At 41.7% G+C, this 24,133-nt stretch overlaps 1 protein-coding gene across 1 annotated transcript in view; it reads left to right on the plus strand.

Moving 5' to 3' along the window:
• The window catches only part of Mecom (MDS1 and EVI1 complex locus), a 558,857-nt gene that overhangs the window by 264,957 nt on the left and 269,767 nt on the right, over window positions 1-24,133 (plus strand). The window contains exon 2 of the mRNA XM_038348277.1: window positions 20,967-21,310. Within this exon, the coding sequence (XP_038204205.1) occupies window positions 20,967-21,310 (344 nt within the window). The remainder of the gene's footprint in view (window positions 1-20,966; window positions 21,311-24,133) is intronic.

Here is a 24,133-nt window from a genome sequence, read left to right on the forward strand (position 1 = left end):
GGTTACTAAAGCTGAGACCCTATCTAGGGAGATTAGCCGCGGGAAGTGCTTTAACCACGGAGCAAACAGGCAGCCACTTGATTAGTGCCCCAGACGTCGTATGGCCTCGTGGTGTTGGGTTTCCATCTGAACCATTACATGGATATTTGAGAACCGGAGCTTCAGTTCTAGCCCGACCTTGCATTTGATTTCTGAATCTAAACATCAGTGAGTCTTTGCTTGCTTCTCTAAGACCAGGGTTCCCCGCAGAGAGTTTTGTGTCCCTGATTTTGGATATTTAAGTTGAGAGTCAGTCCATCTGGTGTTTGTTTGGATGGGGAATCCTAAATGGCTTCTTATGGTAGGAGAGCACAGTAGCAAATATATCTTTTCAGTAATGTGTTTTAAATCAGAGTTGCTCCTTATTTTCCCCTGTGTTTGAATGTGACATTCTTGATTATTCCAGACCCACCTGCCTGAGAACACAGGAATGGAAAACAGGAGTCATTCTCAAATTTCACATCTATTTAATTCATCACAGAAAAGCACTACCTTTCCACTGTGAGATAGATATATTTATCCCACAGAAGAACATTTAAACAAAGTGACACAGAGCATCAGCAGATCAACCCAGGATGACGGCTCAATCAAACAAATGTATGTCGAGAATTTCCACTGGGCGGCTCTCACAGCAGCCCAGCCAAATTTGTTTAGTATACATGAGTTAGCTGCAGAAGAACATTCTCTGTGCTGCATGCCAGACGATGACTTTCCTAGGTAAACATCCATTTAGCGGCGTAGATCCATCCATGAAAGTGCTGGCATGATTTTGATCTATTCTTTTGGACCCCAGAAATGATGATTTCATTCCATTGGCAGCCAAGTACCAACCCACACATGCTCCATTTAGGCTTAAAAAGAAAAAAAAAGGGGGGGGGGAGGGAGGTATACATTTATTTCAAAATGTAATATAACCATCCAAAAGGTGGGAGAGAGTCTATAAAATCGACAGGCCATTTCACTTTTCTGACATGCTATAAAGTAAGCATCATTAAAATGTATGTCAAATGCAGCGGGAGGAAAAAGACCTCAGTTGTTCTTGGTGTTTGAAGTGGAATGTGGAGCATTTGTGTGGCTCTGCTCTAAACCGTGAGGCCTTCCTCTGTGTGGTGGGGGTTGGGAGTTCTTTTGTTAAACTGCAATTTTAGAATCAGATCCCAACTAGTTGAGAACATTTGGATTCTTCAGAAATGGGCACTTTTATTACCTGCCCTACTTGTTCTTCTGTGGGAACAATTTACTTATCGTTTTACAAGTGTCACTTACGGGATAAAATACCCTGTAGACCCCAGTGCGTAAGCGCAGGACAAAAGAGAAAGACACTTATTTTAGAAAAGAGCAAGAGGAGCTGGGCAGATGCTCAATGGGTGGAATGTTTGCTATGCAAGCAAGATGACTTGAGTTCAGTCCCAGTACCCACGTTAAGAACTAGAGAGTAGCTAACTAGGCATGGCAGCATGGTCCTGTAAGCCCAGCCTGGGGTAGGTGGAAACAGGCAAGCTCCAGGTACATCAAAAGTCCTTCTAAAAAAGACAAGATGGAGAAGACACCTGATGTCAGCTTCTGGGTCCACATGCACCTGCATGAGAGCAAACTTGCACGCACGCATATGTGTACACAGACATACAGCAGCTCCATTAAAAACAACATCAGAAAGACAAAGGCAAAGCTGTGTCTACTCTCGCCAACTTTGTGAAATCCAGCTTAGCTCGTGTAGGGTTCCTCTCAGTACCCTGTACAGTCAACAGAAACCCTGACTTTCTTAGGCTGTCAACTAGGAATCCTCTGATGGGGGGAGATATTTCCAAGTGGAACGCTCAAAATAATGCTTTCTTTTTATTTACCAAAGCATAATTATCTGAAACTAATGGAAGAGACCATTGTTTCTAAACTTGAATACTCAAGATGTGCCCATGGTGGCCCTTGAACAAGTTTTCTGTACAGAGAACAGATAACAGGCCTAGAGGTGACAATGACTTTTGAAATCTCATAAAATTCCGAGCTAGATAAGGTACAAATGTAACTCAAATATGAAACAGCTCATAAGCAGTGCTTTTTGAAACTTAGCTCTATTTGAATGTAAGCGTTTCCTGTGTTCATAGGTCTGGAGAGAGGATGTGAAGGTACACGAGACACAGCTAGGCCTTCCTTTGGTAGCTGGAAAAGGAAATACCAAAACGAAGAAACCGATATAGAGAGCTCACTGTGCGAGACCTCGGAGCACTCAGCCCTAAACGGGATGTCCGTATCCAAGTCCTCCCCTCCAGGCTCAGGGTAGAGGACAGAGACAGGTTGTAGGAGCCGGAAGTAGTGGGGAACAGTAACAGTAGGGACAATGTATGGAGCTCACAGGGACTGTGGTGGAATGAGAATGGCCTGCACAAACTCAGTGCAGATAAAATCCAAAGTGGAGTAGTGGACACAAGGACACAAAGCCCCACCTCTAACCAAGCAATTGCATGGCAGCTATTCAGAGAGGGAAAATCAATTTTCTCTAATGCAGTGACACTGGGTTTATTAACAACTCATCAACTACATTCCAGGGCAAGCCTCGTACTCAGGAGTAGCTGACCACATGAAGCAGATTCCATGGTAGCTTTTTATTCTGGGGTGTGTGTGTGTGTGTGTGTGTGTGTGTGTATGTGTGTGTGTGTGTGTTGGATGTTTTTTGTCATCTGGTTTGTGGTGTTTTTCTAAAACTATTTATTTATTATTATTATTATCATTGTTAGGGGAAGAACATGAATTGGGTGGACAGGGAGATGGGGAAAATCAAGGAGGACTTTGAGAAGAGGAAAGAATATAATCAAAATGTAATATGTAAAAATTTAAAAAGGGGAAACAAAAGAGCTCCAAGGTGTAATTCTCAAATGCTGCCTCTGTGAGTCTTTCCCTGCCTCCTGATTTCACCCTTCCCCGCATAGTGAGCCACTTCTTCTTCCCTGGGCACCCAGGGCTACCCCAGACATTCTGTTCACGTGTTGATATGTGTTTTCCTTTCTACCCTGCAGCTGGTAAGGTCAGGAGAGCAGGAGTGCTTGCTGCTCCACCTCCAGCATGCAGAACCTCAGCAGGCCCTCGCTAGGGGACAGGCGAATGGGGGATGAATGAAGGGCAGTCTAGATTTGAAGGCCATCTGAAAGCGAGACAGAGAAGTCAAAGCCGGCAGGAGGACTTTATGGACTTGGTCTGGATACTTCTGGCTTGGTTGTGGCGCACGGTTAAAGTATACGATGGGCGGAGAGGTTATGGCCACTTAGGAAAACAACTAGGTTACAAGAAAGAAATGTTCACTTCTTTTTAAAAGAACTGCAATCCTTTTGTTTTTTTTTTTTTTAAATAATTTATTCTCGCCGGGCGGTGGTGGCGCACGCCTTTAATCCCAGCACTCGGGAGGCAGAGGCAGGCGGATCTCTGAGTTCGAGGCCAGCCTGGTCTACAGGAGCTAGTTCCAGGACAGGCTCTAGAAACTACAGGGAAACCCTGTCTCGAAAAACCAAAAAAAAGTAATTTATTCTCTCATGTGTTATATCCTGACCACAGTTTCCCTTTCCTCCTCTCCTTCCAGGTTTTCCCCCTTATCCCCCATCTCCCATCCACTCCTCCTCAGTTTCCTTTCAGAAAAGGGCAGGCCTCCCAGGGATATCCACCAAACATGGCGTCTCACGTTGCAATCAGACTAGGCACATCCCCCTTATTAAGGCTGGACAAGGCAAACCAATATGAGGAGTAGGGTCCCAAAAACTGGCAAAAAGAGTCAGAGAAAGCTCCCGCTCCCATTGTTAGGAATCCCCCAAATCACCAAACTACACAACTATAATATATATGCGGAGGACCTGGGTTAGCCCTATGCAGACTCCCTGATTGTCACTGGTCCAGTCTCAGCAAGCCCCTACGAATCCAGGTTTGTTGATTTTGTGGGTTTTCTTGAAGAATTTTAATTCTTTGATTTCTTTACAAACATGAGTGCTCATCTTTAGGACACTTAAGGGAGCTTTTTAGGGGCTCGGTATAAACTTGGCAACACATACTTCTCCATGAAAAGTTATTATCACATGATGTGGTCTTCAGTACTTTTGTCCAGAGTTCTAAAGTGAGATACATGAACGGCTTCAAATTTTAATACTTTCTAGTATTTGATTTTTGTATCTTAATCTGATTATTGTGCCTAACACAAAATGTGTATGCATGGCGATATTTAAAAGCATAGTGGAAGCATGAACAGTAGTGTGAACTGGTTTGCGAGAGAATAAACTTGGCACAAGTAAGGAGTTGCTGTAAACAAAAGACTTTGTTTAAATGTAATAAAAAACAGGGACAATAGGCTGCCATGTTCCCACATGTATTTAAGTACTCTCACAATGTAAATTTCACACAGTCCCATGAATACTATTTATCAAAGCGACCAGCAGGTATTGGGATGAACCAGAAGCCTTCAGCGTGTTGATTGATCACTCTTTTCGAGCAGTTCACTTGGATTACACAGCCACTCCAAAATCAACAGCCTGGAAGAACATGATAGGCTTTGAACAATGGCTGGAATGTTAGGTTAGCAACTGCCCAAGGTCAGTAAATACATCAATTAATATTCATAAAACGTCTCGAGGCTTGACCTGGGAAGAGTACAGACCTGTTCAGGACGACTCAGTTCCTTCTTCCTCAAAGGAACGTTGGCTTCGCTCAACATTTAGCGGTGAGATTTCCAAGCTCTGGATGTACTGAACCTAAACCTTTTGGAGATACCATCACAGCTGTGTTACATCCACAGAGTCAGGGACTAACTTCTGCTCCCAACTCCAGACCTACAAAGCATTTTGAAGTACAATTGTACCATGATTGTCATGGTGCCTTATCATCTCTCCAGGTCTTTCATCTGCCAGGTATTGTCTATGGAGTGATAGAACAGAATCTCTGTTGGGGAACTGAAGTGCTCTGCCCACAGATAGAAAAAGAAGCCAGTTCAGACCGTGGCATCCCCTTTGCATCCCGGACTGAATTCATGGAATAGATTTGCATTGCTTACCCTCAAGCGTTCCTTATTGTCCCTTGGCCAACGGTGCCTTTCTCAAATATGAGCCTCTCTCCAGGTGTGCTTAGCCCAGTCTGCTTCTTACATCATCACTGAGAGTCTAGCTGTGCAGTGTTCTCAAATTACCTCATCTTTCTGCACCATGTCAATAAGCGCATTGATCGTTCTTTGTATTTCATTTCAATAAGTGTCTATGTAGAGATATATTGACAGGGAGTGGGGAGAATGAATTGTTCACAAGGCATTTCATCACCTTTTGTTGTAGGAATACCGATAGATCTAAATGACAATGACCTTTGCGAGCTGTCACTCAAGACTTAAAGACACAGAGCATTTTACAATAATAATAAGAATGACTTCGCAGCACTTGTGTTTTATCCGAAAGTTCATGAGAAATGAAAATATGATGTATTGTGATTTTTATGACAACGTGGTGTCAGACATATTTTTAAACACCAATGTTGATCTATTGAAAAGGACATATTAACTGTACCTTTATTTAAAAGATGTAGTAGCCACATTAAAGAAGCTAAAAGAGAAAGGTAAAATGGATTTTATTATGTTCTTAAACCCAGTATTTCCCAAATTGCATCTTTTTAGTAGGTACCAACAAAATTTATATCCATATAAAAATTATCAGCTAGGTGTTTTGCATCTTACTTGAATTAAGTTTTTTAAAAGTCTGGAGGATAATAAAATTTTAAACTTTCAGCAGATCTTAGTTTGGCATTGCCACTCTTCCTTGGTCACTTGTCACATGCCGTCACCAGTGGCTACCATATTGGGTAGCATCAGTCATAGGTGAGAAAAATGAGGGTTCCGATAGATTATAGGATTTTTCTGGGGTCATAGAATTTCTTAGCTAGCTAGGATCCTTTGGCTTAAACAGGATCTGAGGCTTATAGAATATCTTAGTTTATTGTGATATTGTGAATTCAGATGCTTGACTAGGAAGCCGTAGATCTTCTGAAGAAAGATTACTTTCTAAATTATGATTTGTTTCTTGCTCATTTCAGTAACAGGATACACACACACACACACACACAGAGAGAGAGAGAGAGAGAGAGAGAGAGAGAGAGAGAGAGAGAGAGAAAGAGAGAGAGAAAATGCTCATATACTCATATATGACAGGGTCTCATATATCCAAGACTGACTTAAGACTTTGTGCTTCCATTCCCTTGAATGCTGGGATTACGGATGCTAAGTTTATGCTGTGCTGGGGAATTTCAGGCTTCATGCATGCTGGACTTATGCTTTACCAATGGAGTTGCATCTCCAGTCCCCCAATTTCTGTTTTTAAAACTATATTCCATGTGAGCTTTGAATGCACTATCTGTTTTGATGATAGCTGATCCAGTGTCTATATTCCTTATGGCTCATTTCTGTGCCCTTCCTGAATTTATTCTCTTATTTAACAAATATTTATTGAGCATGTATTCTGTTTCAGACATCATTCTTGGTACTGCAAAGGCATCAGTGAAGAAGGCAAAGTCCCTTCTCTTGTGGAAATCACAGTCTCCACCCTACAGGGCATGGTTGCTTCACATCAGATGCAGCCATAAATATTGGTAGAACAAATATACTGGCTGCATTTAAGATAGGCTTATTCTCCTTTTGTAGAGGACTAAATGCTGGAAGAAATGAGAGAATTGTGGCCATCCAAGTAATGACTCGTTTGTTTATTTTTGTTGATTTTATAATAAATATGGTTATAAAGATTGAGGAGTATGCAGCGCAAATTCTGAACTGATTGCACTCATTTAAGTTTATGTTAGTTTCTTGAATCAGGGTGAGGGAGAGAGAGAGAGAGAGAGAGAGAGAGAGAGAGAGAGAGAGAGAGAGAGAGAGAGAGAGAGAGAGAGAGGGAGGGAGGGAGGGAGGGAGAGAGGGAGAGAGGAAGAGAGACCCATGAATACCTGCACAAGATTTTGTCAGTGCAGTGTGCTTTCCAGGTTGTCTTGTTTATGTCAGTATTTTCATGCATATAAGGTTGTTTCTCAGAAGGGTTTACAATGTACTCATTTTCCACCTAGGAGAAGTCTGCTCAGCTGGTTTTCCTTCAGCCAAGGATGTTCATTTTGCCCCATAAGCTATCTAAACTTTAAAGAAAAATGCAGATGTGTCTTACTGTTTGAAATGGGGTAGCGATCCGGGAGGATTAATTTAAAAATTCATAAATCCTGAGTACTATTCAAATTAATGACCTCTGACCTTTGTTCCAGGTGACTTATTTTGACTTAGCTATGTCCAGATAGATGTGTTTATAGAAGAGGGTTCAGTACTACTCAAACCTGACATATTAAGCATCTCCTATGGCTCATAATGTGTACCAGGGATGAGGACCACCCTCTGTTTTCTCATTATGCCAAATAATAGAAAGTGGAAATCATGCTAATCCTTCCTTCTGTGTCTGCTGCACCCCTGCAAGTATGATAAACTCAATCCAATTAAAAGTCATTACCTCTCCGAGGCTCGGCCACAGTCTATAACTCTTTGTGTCAAAGTCCTCCTGATTGTCTGTCTTTATCATAAATAGAATACTTAGCCATCTTTGGCTTTCATTCTCTATTAATGAAATGGAAGATCACTCGTGGATTGATGGGTACAATCCTTGTTTTCTCTACCACTCACTGCATTTTATTTAGTGAAGGTTTATAGATGCTCATTCTGCCTGTCAAGAGTCTCAGTTCTTTCCAATCAGTAATTTCACTTGATTCTTCTTTTTTTTATCACTTATTTTTTTCTCATTTTTTTATTAAAGATTTCCATCTCCTCCCCCCATTCTCCCCCTTCCCTCCCCTCCCTTCCACCCATACCCCCATTCCCTCCCTCTCCAGGTCAAAGAGCCGTCAGGGTTCCCTTCACTATGTTAAGTCCAAGGTCCTCCCAACTCCCCCTAAGTCCAGGAAGGTGAGCAACCAAGCTGACAAGGCTCACAGTGAGCCCGTCCATGCTGAAGAGTCCAAGCCCATCGCCGTTGTCCTTGGTTTCTCAGTCCTCCTCCACCGTCAGCCACATTCAGAGAGTCTGTTTGGTCGCCTGTTCCATCAGTCCTATTCCAACTGGACTTGGTGGTCTCCCCGTTAGTTCTGTCCCACCGTCTCCATGGGTGAACGCACCCCTCACGGTCCTGACTTCCTTGTTCATGATCTCCCTCCTTTTGCTCCTCATCAGGTCCTTGGGAGCTCAGTCCAGGTGCTCCAATGTGGGGTTCTGGTCATTTTCTCCATCCAACGCCAGATGAAGGTTCTATGGTGATATGCAAGACATTCATGAGTATGGCAATAGGATCTGGACTTTATGGCTCCTTCTTCTTTGTGACCCCCTTCCCCTGACCCATGGGGCTTTGCATGTACAAATCTTGTTGACTGAATGACTGATATTTTGTTGCGTGTTGAAGCTATGTGGGATCACAGTTGCTGAGACTTAATAGTGATGTCAAGTATTTAAAAAGCTGAATGAAGGAGACCTACTATAACCACAAAAAAGTGATGCACACATAATCACTGTGTAATTCTGCATACGTCATGCGTTACTCCTCATAGAGTTACATTACAGAATCTTTCTCTTGAATAGTCTTGATCCACCCAGATTCACATGGACTTACTATCACCAGTGTGTCTCAGTCAGCAGGGTTAGATGCTTCAGTGGAAAAACTCATATTTGTCTGTCTTCCTAAGAGCTGGATTCTACAATGTTTTGAAAAATAGATATTGCTTCTATTCATTGTCTCACTCTTGTTGCCCATGCAACATGAACTGCTGGGTTCAAGTGATCCTCCTACCTTTCTTTCTCTGATGCTGTGACAATATATGTATGTCACTGTACTTGACCCCAAAAATGGGTGTTTGGATCTGTTACCTTCATTAAGTAGTGTGATACCAGATTTTATTTAATCTAGTTGTTGTAGCTGTACCCTATTGAAACAAAAAGCTTGTTAAAGAATATTTATCAAACTAAGCAAGTCCTTCAGAATGATCTTTACATCCCATAAAAATGACAAAAGCACTCAGGTATGCCTTTCTAGTTCGTTGTAGTTAAGTATGGCTTGTAGGTAGCTGTAGGCAGTACTGGGGTGGAACCCATCATCTGATGGTAGTATGGGTCGTCAATGAGCAGCAGGGCTGCCATTTTTCTGCTAACTTGTATTGGATGGACGCAGCTTTCAGGCTACTCTGGTCAGTCTTTTCTCTCGGTGCATCAACTCTTCTGAGGTCAATTAAACCCATACCTGGTCTATCTGGAGCAGTGTCTAATTGTACCTGGTAGATGATGTCATAGTCTGGACTATCGACAGCACTTGGAACGTACACTGATACTTTAAGGCAGTCCCATGCCATTGGATGTATAGTCCTTATCAAGTCTGTCCCGTGATAGTGCGTGCTTGTCAGTTACTTCACAGTGACACCTCCTCCTCTGACCAGTTTTCTCTTGGCTAACCCTGTAACTGAACGTGAGTGTGCCACTTCTTGAGAACCTACTGGGACTGCCATTTTCTGAATGATCTGTAGCCTCAGCAAAAGCCAATAGTTCCTGTGTTCCTCTTCACAAGAGCTTGGTGATAGTCTAAAATACATATGAGTAAAAATTCTACTTTGAAATGAAAAAGAAGTCTATTTTTTTTTTTTTTTTTGGTTTTTCGAGACAGGGTTAAGAAGTCTGTTCTTAAGCAAACCAAAGCAACATGCTGGCGCATACTCTTGTTCCTTGGAATGCGAGGTGGGTTGGAGAAGACTCTTGGAGATAAAGTCCCTTGGTATTTCCCTCCTTAATAAAATAACAGCACTTGCCTCTAACCTACACAAGCTCTCCTGTAAACTTTGTCATCGCTAGGTTACGTCCAAGGACTACCGCAGTGCCACAGCTATTTAAATGCTTCTTGTTACACTGAACTGCTTAGGAACAATGACAGGAAGAGAAAGTGTGAGTTCAGTGGAGACATTTCCATATGTGTGAATATCTTCCATCTGTTGTTGCTTGAATCTCTGGTTGGGAGGAGTCTGGAGATACAAAAGGCCAAGGGCATATGGTTTTCATCATTCTCCGGCTGGAGATGCCCAACTGCACAGGAACTTACACGCATGTCTCGTTACATTCTTCCCTGTTCCGAACCTCAACTTAGTCCTTTTCTGTTGCTCAGTCAGATACCTCCTACCGTCCCTGTCTTTGCTTGTCAATGCTAAGCTACCCAGTGGGAGAAGCTCTGCTGTCATGCACTCCATATCTGTTCTATCAACGTTGTGATGCTCCAATCACAATGGGATACTGAAAACATACTTGCAAATGGATGAACGAGGAAGCCTGAATGACAGCGTCTTTGGTAAGGGCTATGACCCTGACAGTTGTTATCTGAGTCCCCACCCTTAATGCTAGGAAGGGATTTAAACCTGGACCCCTTTGCAGTCTTTCCCCAGAATTCCAATTGGAACGTGCTCCGGAAGTTTTCATATGGTTCTGGTAATGCCTGGAACATCCATTTAAACCCTCACTTTTCATAGTATGGAGCCCACCAAAGATTTTGAAAGTCAAATGTATATTTATTCCATGGAGGAAACTCTCTCAGCCAGTGCAGAAGTTTGCTGGCACCAGCTCGTGATATAATGGGCAGCTTAAATCCTGCTAACTGCAAATAATTTTTCAGCCGTGTTTATGACTGTGATAGAGTTTAGTGAGGCAGAAGTACAGATAGCATAAATATTTCAGCAAAAGCCTATTGTGCCAGCGATATAAATAAATTAGACCCAGTTTGTAAATAAATTTAGTTTTTACAAACATTTACAATCTTCTCTTGCTATGAACTATAGTAATTTATTCAGAAGAGGCCCTGGATGCCTGTCTTAAGAAGTCAGTTGTCATTAGGACCTGCTGCCTGGTGCCCATCAACTGTCTCAGACTGTGGGACTCAGCTAGGCAGGAAGGATACTACACAGACCACCTAATGCTACTAGTTATTACACGTGTTGATAATGACAATTCCCAGACTCCAAGCACAGTGTGGTAGTCTATGAAGTTGTCATATTATATCATGCCCTTAAATACCTAGCTTGTGTTACCACTTAGCAATGTTGGAAATTATCCCCTTCCCAATCAGAAGTGCAGCTGGTATGTATATACATACACACACACCATACACAAACACATCTGTTCACATTTTTCTGAAAACAATTTTTACAAAGTGTATAATGTTTTCTCAAATCAAACAGAAACGTTTTCCTTTATGTTTTCAGTGATATTCCATCCCCCCCCCCAGTTTTGAATGATTTCACATTTCATGTGATGTGGTGTTGGGAAACTCAATCTGGCACCCTTTAGAGTGTAGAACAGGGCCCCAGACTGCGCTCCTCGGCAGCGTCTAGGCTTATTTACACCAAAGCTGCTCTATTCGGGATCGGGCAGAGTCTGAGCTGGAAGAGCGGAGTGGAATTTCCCCATCACGTTGCTTTAGGCCACACATTACTGCTGTCTTTTTATTAACAAACCTGTGGCAACAAGGACCATGTCTCATTTGAAAAGGACCCTAAGTTTGAGAGTCTAGCGAGATTTCATTCTTCAGGTGCTCTGCTTTGCATCAAGCCGGTAGTGCGGTTATATGAGTGTTTAATTGGTCGCTCACATCCCTCAGCAAGCCACAACTCCCTCTTCTGCCCGACATGCATAATTATTTTCTTTATGTGGAACTTCTGGCTGGAAGGAAGTTCTGTTCTGTAGCAGCAGGCAGGTCTTCATTGGCTCTACGGTGGAATGGGCCTGAACTCACATGCATGCTCCTAATTCCCGTCTCAGGAAAGCATCTTGGCTCACTGTGTGTAGCGAGGGCTCTCAAATTCCTGTACTTCCTGATCTTCATTTTCTCGGGGCAGTTCTGACTCTCCTCTCCCAGGAAATACTAGAATTCAGTCGCCTTGCTAGGGAATGTACGACTGGATTGTTTATTTACCTTTACCCTTAGTTCCTGAGGTTTGATCTCTCCTTCTGAGACTAGAAGGCTCTTCTGCCAAAAGCCACCAAGCCACACTTAGGTAACCCTAATAGACAGGTTACGGTGCTCGGGTCACAAGCAGAACCAAGTGAAGCAGAGCTGTGGCCAAAGAGACCAACTTCTGCTCGTCAACGCAGGAACATTAACGCTCCCGCATGTCTCCACCACCTTGAAATATTCTTTGTAAAGAAGCAAATCAGCTCGCTCCTTAGCTTGCTTTCCTCTGAAACCACCCTCAACAACATAAACAAATTAGCCATAGTAAACCACACATTCTGCCCACAGAGAAACCACAGCCCTCACCAGAGGGCAGTGTACTTAATGTGAGAACAACAGCCCGGCTTTATAAGCCTCTACTGGGAATAAATTCCAGTCTCACTGGTTAGAGCCTGGCTGGGGAGCCAGAGTACACTTTTTCCTAGGTTACAGGTTGTGGGAGAGCCAATCAGTTTTCAAAGTGTCTTTCCAGGAAATACATTTTCAAAGGTTTTGGCATTCCAAGTTTTGAGCATTCCCCGGCTTTCATTATTGCTCCAATGGAATGGACCTGGACATGAATGACCTTTCCCAACATACTTAGTGCATGGGGTTAGAACTGAGGTCTACAGTGAACTACAAATCCCATCTCTTCTTCTCTCAGGTGGCACCAGAGTTCAGGGGTGGTACCAGGTGGAGACCTCTGTGCAACTGCCTCTTCCACTGCCACTTTCCCAAGCTTTATGGTCCTCCATCTTGACCCCTGGGGAGTTGTGAAATAGTCTCTATACCTTCCTCATGCTGATATACTTCCTTTCTTGACAATGGCTAGTCCTAAACCATCGCGTCCAGCCCTAAACCAATGTGTTCCGTCATCAGTAAATTCCTGCCTATGATAGTGTTTTCTTAAATACCTGTTTAAACAGTGATTTAGATAAGAGTGTCCCATTTGTGTGCAGCAGGAAATGCCTGCCTTCTTTTAGATACGCTGGCAAATAATTGCTGGAGATAGGGCTTGCATGCTGCAAGGCTGTGCTCTGCTCACTGCAGCTGCCTGAGAAGTAACCTGCCAGTAGGTTATGACGGAAATACGGGACATTTCTGCTTTACTTTAACCGAATCTGAAGGAAAGTCACTTTGGGGATATAAAAGGCTTATGAAAAAAGCTATCGGGTCAGAGGTTGCCAAAAATCTCTTTAAAATTTGTTTTAAAATTTAAAATCTTTTAAAATTGCTAAAAGAGTTCAGGCGAAGGGCTGGACTGTGAAAGGAACGCTGTCCGGCATGTAATGAGTCTGGTCCTAGCTGGTCTTCCAGTAGGAAGTGGTCACTAGGCTCCCTAACACCAGAACATGACAGACATTAACCTGGTCATGCTTTCTCTCATGGCACGACTCACAAAACTTTAGTGTCTCTATTTTGGTTGTCTTGGAGTCGGTAAATAGATGCCAAAAGGCTTTCCTTGAACCTCAACTATGAATTTTCTAGCGATTTCTTTCCATAACCATTTGAAAAAAAATGCGTAGCGCCATTTCTGAAGAGAAGCTTCTGGAAGCAGATAAGCCTGTCTCATAATAGTGTAGGAGCTACCCATTTAATTCTCAAACTGTATTGTTCTGTGAAATGTCTGTGGAACCCCTATAGTGGTGGGAAGATTCTTAACCGACTTTACAAGCCACAGAGAAGGCAAAGAGTTATGTTATAACATGAGAAAAATATATATTTGTTCTCTCTAAGCCCTTTGATTTCAACCCGTCTGGTGCTCTGGCTATTTCCTTTGCTACCTCCCCAACCCTCTGGATCTTTTTGGTAGCAGACTGATGAAGAGCTTTTAGTGAATACTGTGGGTAGCAAGGCCTGAGGGAAAGAGGCGAAATAGGCCAGAACAAGGAGGCTAACGGAAATACTTGGAGTGCAGAAGAGCTTGGAAGACCACTAAGGAATTCCACATGCCAAGCCATGTTGGCGGCCATGTCACAAACATGCTATAGAGACTCGGATGGGACAAGTAGGGACCAGATTCTGAACATGTCATTGAAGAAGAGTGTTTTCTCTTCATTCTTTTCTGAGAGCATGGTGCTCTGAAGTCTGTCCTCCAGTGACCTGTCTGGGGCAGTGGCCTTTCTAGGACAGTGACCTCTCTAGGAGACACCTCTGTTTGGGAACTTGGCCTGCTAGATTCCAACAGAATCCTTTGCAGCTCCTCTGTCAGCTTTTTGGAAATCTGTTTTCCTCACTTTTATAGTTTCCTTTCCTCATTTCATGGAGATGTTAAATTTCATTTTCTTGGGGACATTTTCACAGCGTGTTTCAATGGCCAGTTCATGGCCTCCTCCTTTGTTCCGTTCATTCATGTGTTGTTACTTGGGCTCCTCCCTTTCCCCCATAACCCTGCACGTTTTCAGTGGTTCTCTTGCCAGTGGAGAAGAGCTGGCCCCTGAGGTCCTTTGCTTTCTCAGAAACATTCCTCTGTCACCACTCTGGAATTGTCCTGAGGAGGGAAGAAGAGCATGTCCTGTTTTAATTTGGAAAGGAAACTGTAGTCTTCTCCTCCCTCCCCTGGCTACTGGTAAGCATGCACGGACTCACAGACTTGTGTCCGTATGCTCACGTCCTCCCTGAAGGTCCCTGGTGGGGCTCTGAGGTTTGGCCAGGCCTCCTCTCCTAAAGCTGGGTGCACATCCTCTGCAGTCAGCCACGTGTAATCCTTCCTGTCTGCCTGTGAGTTGGGCACAAAGTACCGGCGCTTGGGCCCACCCTCTTCTTTAGTAGCAATTAACCTTTACTACAGAACTTCCTTTGAAGTTTGCTCATGTTTTTATTACAAAACTGCAATGAGGAACATAATGGGGGGAAATGTCTAAATTTCTGAGTTACCTAATCTGTTCAATTCCCTTGTTGGACTCCTCTTGGCAGCTGTTTTATGCAGCTATGATCTCAACCAGTCTGCCCGAGATCTCAAATCGTGTTTCTGTCTCAGCCTATTTTTAAGATTAGGGAGCTGCTAAACACACACACACACACACACACACACACACACACACACACACACCACTCACACACACACCTCACTCACACACTAGCATATGCGTGTGGTTATGTATATTATGGACAAGTTTGTTCAGCCAAGTCAATATGATTTCTTGTTTGCTCACGCCACTTTATACCTAAACTAGAGCTGTGTGATTTAAATATTAGCATTAATTTTGTGTTAGTCGCTGAACAGTTTCTATCAATGAACTAATGTTTCCACTACCCTCAATAAGGACAACACGGAGTGATAAACTTTTCAATGGCCATTAAACACTAGTTATGGGTTGAAACTCAGGAGTTTGAATGGCATCTGCCCAGAAGATTTTCAGTTAAACTAAGCAGAGACGCCAAGAGAAACAAGTGGTGAGTTATACGAATCCCACAAAAAGAGAAAGCGTTTTAGGCCAGCCTTGCAAATGAGGGCCAAAGAATCATGAGTGAAATGGCATTTTTTTTCCTAGCCTGCAGTTCACGGGAGCTCAGATAAATGAAATCATTTTTCCTCTGCTTTTCACTCAGTAGTAAATCACTGGTAATCCAAGGCTGGAAGAAAAGCAGCTATGAAACTCAAAGAAAATATGAGAGAATGCCCCACCCATGGCAGAATAGGTGAGGAGTTTCTAAGAAAATGTAAAACACGAAGACAATGTGAACTTGGTTCCACCAAAGTTAAAAAGTTATTTCATGAAATCAAAGGGCAAATTATAGAGAAAAATAAGCAAAAGCATATCAAAGGGCTAATTTGTCTATTGCTAATAAGACAGATTTGAAGCCCATTTTAAAAACTGAGACAAAGCAATATATAATTTGTAATGGAAGAAGTATGAATGACTAATAAAATATTTAATCTTAGGAATCACTAAAGTATAAATTAAAGAAACTACCGATAAATAATCTTCCTACTGATAAAAATACAAAAACAGGATGTAATAGTGCCTGTGAGTGTGGTTGGTAGAAGTATAAATTGATCAATGCATTTGGAAAAGAAACTGCCAGTATTCAGTAGGTTTTATTTAGTTTTTAGTAGGGATCCCATCTAAGGAAATTGAAATGGGTGAATGAAAATATTTGTATAAACGGTATTCATTTTGCTGACGCTTTGCTACAAAAAGAATCAAAAGCAGCATAAATACTATAGAAACCATTCACTTATTGCAGATTCCAATAACAGAAGTATACGCAGCAATTGTATGTGAGTTTAGAAAATCGGAATAAAGAAAAAGTGTTCACAATGAACTATCAAGTGAAAAGGCTGAACAACGGATTACCTACACAAGAGCCATTCTTTTGATGCGACAAACTTCTAGACTTCCAGTTTTAAAGAAACAGAAAATCAAGACTGGGTTTGAGCAGTTGCTGGCTGTCGGCATCCCGTTTAGTGCCTTTTACTCCCAGATTCTACCTTTGAGTAATGAGGATTATTTTTCCCATCATTCTTTGTCAGAACGGGAAAGCATGGTGGTGGCACTGGATACTGGTACTACCAGTGTTACATTTCAGCTTCCTCCTTGGATTTTGATACTTTCTGAATGGAATTCATCCCAACTGGAAAACTGGATAGTTACTCAAACAGCCACAGAACGACATAGAATCTGACTGAAGTGGAGGCTGTTGCTTGTGTCATTGGATATTAGAATACTTAAAATTTGAACCGAAGGGTTTGAATTCCAGTAGTGTTTCCCAAATCATTTCCTCAAGTCCAACAACAAGCATTTCTCCCAGTCCTCGCCGAGTTAATGATACAACCAAAGGATGCATGAGGCAAATTACAGTCGAGGAGCTCAGCTCCAGTTACAAGGGTTATTTATCTTTATGGGCCCACTGATGTATGCCACACTCCCTACCTGATACCTACCTATTGTAAATGTGCCCAGTCTGCCAGAGCAATATCTAGGAAATCTTTAATTGACTACAGCTATAGCCCAGGGAATAGATCTACCAATTTCCCCCAGTAACAGAGATCTAATGGCGATAGAATAATGGAGGTTGTTTTTCATTTAGATGGAATGTTTTAGCAGCTTTTGAGAGCGTTATTGAGTAATGTCCATAAAGGTGTTAGGTATTCTCACTTATGCAAATATTCAATATGGTGTGATAAACAGCATTCATGCTGAAAATTTTACAAATGCTAGATTGTATGTTTCGATAGGTAAAAGTCAGCAGTTTTATATTTCCATTTTTGTCATCTCGGCCCTTTTTATATTTAATTCAAATGATACTAACTGAATGTAGTTGGAAGACAAATTGCCTAGGCTTTCGTCTCTGATAAAGCCTGCATATGGGTGATTAGAACTGAATCTTTGTCCTACATTTGCTTGGATGCTAAAAGTTGTTCTTTAGGCTTAATCAGATTTTTTTTGTCATTGTTAGCAGGATTGTATTTGGGCTTTAAATTATTCTAATTCTCATGCACATCTTGCTTGAGCTGGTACCTCAGCAACCACGTTTAGACTCTGCACCGGGAGAGTTCGTGGATAGCAGGGAGATGGTAGGATTTGTATGACGGTGGGAAAGCACAGACATAATTGTCTCAGTCTTTCTCTAGGTTCTGAGACCCCTTTTCTGGACCCGACAGTATGACTGATTCACTCAGGAGGAAATAGAGGGAATTTTACTGGCTTTTCATAGACAATTACTCGAAGAATATTGTTCTAGTTATCTAGGTGCCTTTTTATTTTCTACTTCTTAGATGGGAAAGTTTGTCCAGCCCATGATGTCGTTCATTTTGTAGCGTTCCTCAAAGAAAATAAAATCCTCATAATGAGCAATGGCCCCGTTGGAGGAATTATGCCACAACGTTCCCTTTAGGGCAGCTGAGTGCTACACTTCTAGAGAGGTGGCATCGATCTTAATTTCATTTATTTATTTATTTATTTATTTATTTATTTATTTATTTATTTATTTTCTGAGATATGGTAATACTCTAGAGCCTAAGTTTGTCTCAAACAACTTACCTTACAGAATCCTTCTGCCTCCAGTCCTCCAAAGAGCTGGCACATAGACCTGTGTCACTATGTCTGGTGTGGAAATGGTTTATGAATGTTTTTTTCTGCACTCAAACTGTTAATAAATATTTTGATGAAGCATAAAATTATATGGGATTTTCAAGTGCTTTCATATCCTGATGATATCTCTTTAGGTGTTATTAAAATAGCACCTAAATACTAGATATGAATGAAAAGTTTGGTAATCTACTACATCCCACTTTCTTTCTTTTCTTTCTTTTTTTCCAAGACAGGATTCTCTGTGTAACAGTGCTGGCTGTTGTGGAACTCACGCTGTAGACCAGGCTGACCTTGAACTCACAGAGATCTGCCCACCTGTGCCTCCAAGTATTGGGATTAAAGGGATGTACCACCACCACCTTTCCCTACTTCATTTATTAAAGATTGTTAGGATCAAAATACTTTGCAGTTTTTAGTAGAAAGTATTGATTTGGTATAACTGGTCAATAAAATTATATGTGAGGTTAATAATCTATTTAACAAGAATTCTTTAAACAGCTATGTGCAGATTGCTTGGAGAATTCCTATGAAGTGAGTATCCTAACACCTAACTTTCCTAGGGTCTACTTCCTTGCTGGAGCTAAAACAGCTATACATATAAAATCTGTAGTGCAATGTAAGTTATTAGATGGCAGAATTAAGGGCTAAAATTCTGTAAGCTTAAAGAGGAATGAGAGGCTTGTGTTGACTGAGATGACCGTGGGACATATTGGAACTCACTTGGAATTTGACTTGGAAGTTGGGAGTTGGTTAGACCAGAGGGTGGAGGTGGATAGCCAGGATGGAAGAACATCTTGCTTGCCAAGTTTAGAAGGCAAAGATCAGTTTGCAGTTCAAGCACTCCTGTTGATTATTGAGAATTAGAGGGGAAGACTTCACAAAAGAGATATTTTTTTTCAAGCGAAGAGTTTCTACTTTAACTTGAGATGCTGGGAGCCTCTGGAGTCTGCTGAGCAGGAGGGAAGGTAGGCGGGGAAGGTGAATTCAGTATTGAGGGCTGCAGTCAAGAGATTGGTGATCTGGAGACCAGTGGAGAGCAAGCACTGTTAGAAAATCCAGGTGTGAAAACGAACTGGAAGAATCATATAAAATGATTGAATTTTGTGGTAGAATAGATTATAAGAAAAGGACAGCAAACTCCATGCTACTTTTTATCTGATGTGGATAATTAGAGAAAAGATAACATTTCTAATTGAACAAGGAAATGAACAAGGTGCTTGACTGGAGGGCAGGTGACAATGGTCACAATTTTGGACATGCTGAACTTGAATGATAATGAACTTGCACGCTGATTACTATCTAACCAACCTGAGCTTGCACCCTGTAGTTCTGTCATGTGGTTGGTATAAATGGCATCCTCTCAATGTCTGAAACGACATCTAACCCTTCATTGAAAGATAGCTTTGCATGGATTATCACTTTGCATTTTCGGAAACTGTAAGAAGCAGGACCTAATACTTGATGGACAGTTGTTCATGAGTGGAATGTATTTCAGTAATGAATCAGGGAAGAAATTGCAGGTAGAATGTATCTTCTACCTCTTAGCCCAATAGCCCATCTTAGAAGGCTTTGATAATACAGCTGCAGGGTTGGTGGGAGAGTAAGAGTCACTAATCTGAGACGGGAGCTCTTCCATGTCATGAGTAACTCAGGATTACACAGGCTGTGCTAGAAAGGCTGTGACAGCAATCCTAAGCCATCCAGCCTACATTCTGGTGCTTCTTAGCAGAATCAGCATCCGTATTCTTTAGCCCTTTTTTCTTACTTCTGTCCTTGAAGCCCTTATGAGTCAGACCAATGAGAGACAGCTTTCAGTTCATAACCCTAGTAGAAAGAAACACATGCCTGTTTGCTGAAGGGCCACAGAAGTTCCCTTCAGCTGGTAGGAAATTCAGCGTGGCCATTATTTTTTCACTCCTCTGCCTAGTCCCCAAAGTCCCCATATATATTTCATGATGGCCGCAGCGTTCTGCTCTTGTGTCTCTAAAGCCTCTGAGGTCAGGGCTATCCTTTGTCTCTTCTGAATTCTTGCAGCCTCTTCAAGATTCTTCTCTATGTAGAGGCAGTTGAAACCCTCTCACTTTCTAGTCTGGAGATTTTTTTTTCTCTTTTGGATATACCCAGGGTACCCTCCTATCTGTTTGCCTCTGAGGATTTGTTATTTTTGTCTTATGCATGTGAATGGTTGCCAGTGCACCAAGTGCTTGCCTGATGGAGCCTAGAAGAGGGTGTCAGATTTCCTGGAACTATAGTTGCAAATGATTATAACTGATTACCGCATGCATGCTGGGACCCAAACCCTCAGTCCTCTGCAAGGGCAGCAAGTACTCTTAGCCATCGAGCAAGCTGTGTAGCCCCCAGATCTACCTAATTTTGAAAATGATTTTAGCTTTTAGTACTTTTGAGTTTCTGCAGCGTAAGCTATTGAAGCAAAGAAATACCAGGGGCTGCACGGATTTGAGCCTTGTGACACATGGCAGCCTTTGGAGTCATCGAGGATCTGTTGTATTAATTTGAAGCTTCTATGGACTGATTGATGCACTTTTCTAATCTGGTGTATATATAGAGTGGCGTGGGGACAGTAGTTGTCTGCATTACTTCTTATCTATACTTTATTTAGACTGATAAATTAGCTCCTGGGTGCTCTGCATGTGGGTGATGGGTGGGGCTGGCCTATACAAGTATTAACACACTTGCTTTATTACTTTATCCCAGATAAACCAGAAGCCATAATCTATCATTCCTCCCCTGTGAATTACAGAGATTTTTTTTTTTAAACGGGACACAATTTAGCAATAATCTTCGATGTTCAGACTGTAACGAACAACTTTACTGCGGTTCATACCCCTGTGGAATTTGTCTTGGTTTATTAGTAGAAATTCATGAAGTTCTTATTTATTTGCAGGTAATGAGTGTGCTTATGGCAATTACTCTGAAATACCTTTGGAAGAAATGCCCGATGCTGATGCAGATGAGGTAGCCAATGTTCCCTCCCTCCACATCCAAGAGCCATGCTCTCCGGCTACCTCCAGTGAGTCATTCACTCCCAAGGAGGGCTCTCCTTACAAAGCTCCCATCTACATCCCCGATGACATCCCCATTCCTGATGAGTTTGAACTTCGAGAGTCAAATATGCCTGGAGCAGGACTTGGAATATGGACCAAGAGGAAGATTGAAATAGGCGAAAAGTTTGGGCCATACATGGGAGAGCAGAGGTCGGACCTGAAAGATTCCAGCTATGGATGGGAGGTAAGAATGTCTCTTGAGTTAGCACACATGTGCATTAAGGTCTATAAAGAAGAGATTAATTACGCACGTGGCCACGAGGATGCTCCATTCGTGGGAGCGTGTCTTCAAGGTGATGTTTAAGAATCAACTCTCTTTCGATCTCATTACTTGATAAAGCAATGTGTTACTTAAAGGAATAGCATGATAAAAGGGATACTAACTGAAGAATGGTCGAGGCAGCACATCAGCTTAAAAAGACAACAGGAAGAGGTTGTGGTTTCTGAGCTATCAGTCAGTACATTGGATCTGACCATCTTAAAGAGCGTGTGGTGTGATCACACAGGCTGCTCGTGAGACATGTACATAGTACGTGATCTTTTGTGAGGCAGGCTTGTCTGGAAGGATTGGGGTAAAGCATATGTTTTCTCCATTTTGTAGCTATAGGTCAATTTGGTTCAACTTTAGCTTCATGTTTTCATTTACCTCTATCCTCCTTTTATGTAGTTTCTCTTCTTAATCAAAGGAGACCATTTTTTATTCTATATGCTTCTTGAAAGTGTGCACAGCTGTCACCATTGAAATCTGTGATGATTCTTTATATTTAAATAGATTTGATGAATAATTTATATATTAAAACAAGAGCATGGACTGATTATAAAAATTAGTCACTAAGTTTAGCTGTGCATTGCCTAGAACCCATCAGGCAACATCCAACATTTGAGGTCGTTAATCACAATAGCTACCTTAATTTTATTTCAATAATATTAGCTAATCTGCAGTTCTAAATTGATCAGTTTGTTTATTATTTTGCACCAATGCACTGTATGTGTGTTGGTGTGTACATAAATACTTTATATTTATTTGTGCTTTTATTTTCATTCTCATGGCTTGAGATAGAGTTTGTTATTGATCAGGTCAGCCTGGAACTTTTGCTCCTCCTGATTCAGCCTCCCGAGTAGATGCTGGGATTACAGACTTATGCTATCAAGGATGGCTTATGTTTATAGCTTGAAAACTGTTGTGACTAAACCATAGCATCATAATTTCTGGAAAATCTGGTCTTCAGCAGAAAATCTTGTAGGTGACTTCTGCATAGGTCAACAGCTGTGGAGATGTAAGGGAGTCTCCCTCCGCAGTATTCCAGCTGGATGGAAATCAGATAAACAGGATTTATTTGGGTATGTTCCCTTAATATTTATGACCATTAATAGAATATCTGGTTAGCTTTTAAATAGAAATGAATATACAGTGCCTGCAGGATGTAATTTCAGCTTTTTGTCCTTTTGCCTTATATATGTCCCCTTGTAAAATTTATTCAAAATTCCATAATGAAAACCGCCCTAATTCAAATTCTGAAATACCAAAAGTTTTGTACTGATTGAACACGGTTGTAAGTGAGCATGCCTGCTATAGTCTCACCGCTGGCTATAACCTTGCGAAGTCTGTGCTTTAATAAAATTACTTTTAGACACATGTATCAATAAGAGATTTTAAAAATCATATCATTAATGGATATGTGAGTTTCAATACACTTTAAGGCAAATGTATGGGAATTTTATGTAATTTTTGTTCATCTTAAAATAATGGCTATAAACAATCTAATAATAATTAACTCATTGATCTTTTATTACCAAATCTGCAGAGTTCAGTGAGTGTAGTCCTGGTTAGGGTTCTCCAGAAGTTTAGGAATAGACAAAGTTTAACTGTGGAATCAGCTTCCCATTACAGGGTTGAAAATTACAAGATGGGACCTTTTTAGACACAATGCACGAGGACTGAACATAGTCCTAGAAAAACTTCTGCATTTAAGGACATTTAAGAATAAATGTATTTTTCTCCTTGGAGGAACATGTCCTCAGCATACACCTGAGCAGATATTTACCTTAAACAATATAAAATTATTTCCTTCGCTGTGTTAAAACTGCCTAGAATTCAAGATGCGTACATAGCCCCTGGCTTTCTGGCTGAAGATCAGGCACTCAGTTTCTGTCCTTTTTAGAATCCAGCTGATGGCCAGGTATATAGTTCTTTGCCATTTTAATATTTACTCTCTTCAATTTTTTTTACATTTATTTATTTGTGTATGCGTGTGCACGCACGCACGCGCGCATGCTCTCTCTCTCTCTCTCTCTCTCTCTCTCTCTCTCTCTCACACACACACACACACACACACACTCCTGAGTGTTACTATACACATGTGGAAGTCAGACTCTAACGTGCCGTTTATGGGAAACTAACTCAGGTTGGCAAGCTTGACAGCAAGCCCCTCTTCCCATTGAGCCTTCTTGCTTGCCTTCCCCGCAGTTTAAAGAGTGTGAATTGTGTGCTCTAGAGATATGAACAAGACCGTTGCGAAGGCCTGTCATGGTTTTGGCAGACTTTATCCTTGGTGGTGTAGCTGAGTCCTTGACTCTATCTGGTTAATACACAATCCATTTGCCGTCAACTCAGGCACTTTCACACAGAGTTTTGTCCACTCCTGTGTGCCCGTTTTGAATTGTCCTTATGTTATATGCGTCTTTAATTGTAGCTCATTCTCCTCTTATCTGATTAGACCTATAATTGGGTTCTAACTACCATGACCTCTCTGAGACTGCTTCAGGTTTCTTAAAAATGATGAACGGAGGGAAGAGGTGGAAAAGAAAGCAAGTCTCGTAGATTTCCTTAAAGCAAATCTGAGTGGGGCCATTCTGATTGGGCAAGCAGTTATCGAGTGCCTACTGTATGTCAGATCCTGCATGAAGGGCGTCCTTTCAGCCACTCGCCTTGCTCTAATGCAGCAGCCCAGTGACGTCACTGATACTCCGTTCTCTCCTCTTGTCTCCCCTCCCTACATTTCTTGTT

The sequence above is a fragment of the Arvicola amphibius genome, chromosome 11 (assembly GCF_903992535.2).
Source record: "Arvicola amphibius chromosome 11, mArvAmp1.2, whole genome shotgun sequence".
NCBI lineage: Eukaryota > Metazoa > Chordata > Mammalia > Rodentia > Cricetidae > Arvicola > Arvicola amphibius.